The sequence below is a fragment of the Ictalurus punctatus genome, chromosome 9 (assembly GCF_001660625.3).
Source record: "Ictalurus punctatus breed USDA103 chromosome 9, Coco_2.0, whole genome shotgun sequence".
NCBI classification, from domain to species: domain Eukaryota; kingdom Metazoa; phylum Chordata; class Actinopteri; order Siluriformes; family Ictaluridae; genus Ictalurus; species Ictalurus punctatus.
In genome coordinates this window covers 14,322,501-14,325,399 of record NC_030424.2, presented here as the reverse complement: position 1 = coordinate 14,325,399, position 2,899 = coordinate 14,322,501, and the positions used below count along the sequence as shown (strand labels likewise).

General features: G+C 40.9%; 1 protein-coding gene across 1 annotated transcript in view; it reads left to right on the top strand.

Annotated features, from left to right (window-relative positions):
• The first annotated feature begins 1,317 nt into the window (after positions 1-1,317).
• The window catches only part of pax9 (paired box 9), an 8,807-nt gene continuing 7,225 nt past the window's right edge, over positions 1,318-2,899 (top strand). The window contains exons 1-2 of the mRNA XM_017476754.3: positions 1,318-1,683; positions 2,313-2,899. The exon at positions 2,313-2,899 is cut by the window's right edge and continues 46 nt beyond it. Coding sequence (XP_017332243.1) covers positions 1,680-1,683; positions 2,313-2,899 — 591 coding nt within the window. The 5' untranslated portion in view covers positions 1,318-1,679. The remainder of the gene's footprint in view (positions 1,684-2,312) is intronic.

Sequence of the window (2,899 nt, the reverse complement as noted above, 5' to 3'; positions counted from 1 at the left end):
AAATTAATCTCTCTCTAATAACACAAACGTTTGCAAAACTAAGATCTTTTAGAAGCTCGTCAGAGGCCTAAGATCGGTGTCATTTAAATAACTACAATAATCTCATGATTATTTCTATCTTGAGGCTTGCCAGCTCTGAGTTATCCTAAAGCTATGTATGAAACAGATCTTATGTTCCAACTACGTTATGTCACTCTTTTCAGAAGAGCAAAATAAAATGTGTAAATTGGCCAACCTAAAACAACACACTAGCTGTGTTTCACCCTAACAGTTCTAAGAGAGATACGCTTAAAACTATTTTGAGAGCACAACATGTGACGGTTACAACTGCCCTCATTTAGCGCAATAAAACAGATTAATGAAAAAAATAATTAGCCTACAATTAATAATAAACAAATGTAGCGCTTTAGAAATATTGAAGATTATTAAATAAGTAAAGGTGTACCTGTCTGTGCCCACTAGAGTGTAAAGTGACCCGTGAAAAAGACCTGCTTAGACGGGAAAGAGCAAATCAAACAGCGATAGAAGCCGTGAAAATGTTCCCTTGGGTAAACAGGAAACAGTGATACAAATGACTCAAGAGCATCTTAGGCTCCCTATGCAAAGACTTTCAGACTGTTCAAATAGAATGAAGTGCATGTGAACAATAGGCTCCTACACCTGACACCAGGCCCTCAGAAAGACCTCTACACTGCACCATGAGCTGTCCGAAAGAAAAACAGTGGCACTGATCAAAACAGGAAACAAACAATATCAAACAGAGAAAAACAAAACAAAACAAAACAAAAAACCGTTAAATGCGTTAAATGAACTAACAACTGTATAACGAAACTTTGTTTGATGCTGGAATATGATATATGAAAACATTTTAATAGCCTAATAAATAAATTATCAATAGAAATGGAAATATTTATTTAGCATAAGAAGAATCAACAAAAACACAATTCTGTCAGTCATATCTAAGGTGAAAATTTATAGCTTCAGATAAGGATTTTTTTTTTTTTTAAGTTAAACCATGTAGAATATTGACAGATTGCAGCTGGTGTTCATGATTTTTTTTTATATAACGCTTCTTTATCAAACTAAATTTCAATTCATTTTAGTGCAATCTTCCTATGAATTGGGTGACTGTCAGTCCTATAGACAAATGTCAAATATGTCGTTTTTAAAAATCAATATTTATGTTAATTTGTGTAAACTTTTCAAAAACTCTTTCAGTCTCAGTCTGATTTGTCACCTTTAAACATGCTTCTAAGGACAGAATTACAACGCTTACAAATTTTGAAGTCGCTAAATAAATTCGATACGCTGCATTATTTCCAGTTGAAAAGAGGAAAACTGAGCACTGTGCCGGCTTGTCATGTCAAACTTATTCAACCAATAGCTGAACAGTGTAGTGTAAAGACGAGTGGTGATTGGACGGCTTGTCTTTGGTTTGGAGAAAAGTTTGGAAGGCCGTCCCATCACAGACGCGGATTGAAATGTAAGCCTGTCCTCCTTGCCATCAGGAAACACAAGGCGATTTTGCCTCCCTCACAACTAATCGCTATCGTATCTGCGTCAGCCGATCGATTTTTCCCCGTTTCGACTGCAGGCCTTTAGAGACCTAAACTGGAACCGAAGCTGTTCAGAGGACATCACTGTTGGGGTTTCTGTTTGTCATCGGAGGCGTACGCGCAATGGGTAAGAACAAGAGTGGGTCTTTTTCCTCCTGAATACGGAGCCTTTGTAAACAATCCGTCCAAGATTACAGTGTCATGAGATGGAGACTTCAGATCGCATGATAGCCTAAAGTGATTCACTTTCACAGTACCCGTAAAATGGCGTTTTACTGTTGAGGTATTCACACACTCACTTGTTTAGTGTTCCTACGACTGTGGTAGTAGTAGTAGTAGTAGTAGTAGTAGTAGTATATATATATATATGAATATGCTATGTGCTTGATTTGGGCAAACGAACCATTTTGATAGCTAATTATAAACAAAGTGTAAGAATACGTTACAGAATGTGTAATGGACGCGCGTTAGTAAACACACTCCTGCATTAGACCATGCAATATTAAACTGTACGCCAGTCCTTTACTGTCAGCTACGATGTGATGTAAAACAAATGTGGAGATGGGACTGCTCCATACATTACACAAGTCGTGGTTAGGTTGGAAATTCAAGGCCTTTATTTAAGGCTTGATTACACCTTAGATTTGATTAGGCTGTTTGTTTGTCGAATCGCCAATCTAACAACAACCAGCGTTTAACGCATTCTGTGTTTCGATAAAAAAAAATGTAACACTTTTTGGTTCCTTTTCTTACTAGAACCAGCCTTTGGGGAGGTGAACCAGCTCGGTGGTGTATTTGTAAACGGAAGACCGCTACCCAACGCCATCCGCCTCAGGATTGTAGAGCTGGCACAGCTGGGAATCAGGCCGTGTGATATCAGCAGGCAGCTGCGGGTCTCTCATGGCTGTGTGAGCAAGATTCTGGCCCGCTATAATGAGACGGGTTCCATTCTGCCCGGCGCTATCGGCGGCAGCAAACCGCGAGTCACCACTCCTACCGTAGTCAAGCACATTAGGACTTACAAGCAGCGGGACCCGGGTATTTTCGCCTGGGAGATTCGGGACAGACTGCTGGCCGATGGCGTGTGTGACAAATTCAATCTGCCCTCTGTCAGCTCGATTAGCCGGATCCTGCGCAACAAGATCGGGAATCTGTCGCAGCAGAGCCAGTATGAGCCGAGCAAGCAGACTTCTCACCCTCAGCCGCAGCCCACGCTGCCCTATAACCACTTATACTCTTATCCGACTCCGATCGCAGCCACAGGGACTAAAGTACCAACTCCCCCTGGCATGGCCGCTCTTCCGGGACATATGGCTATGCACAGAATATGGCCCTCTTCTCAT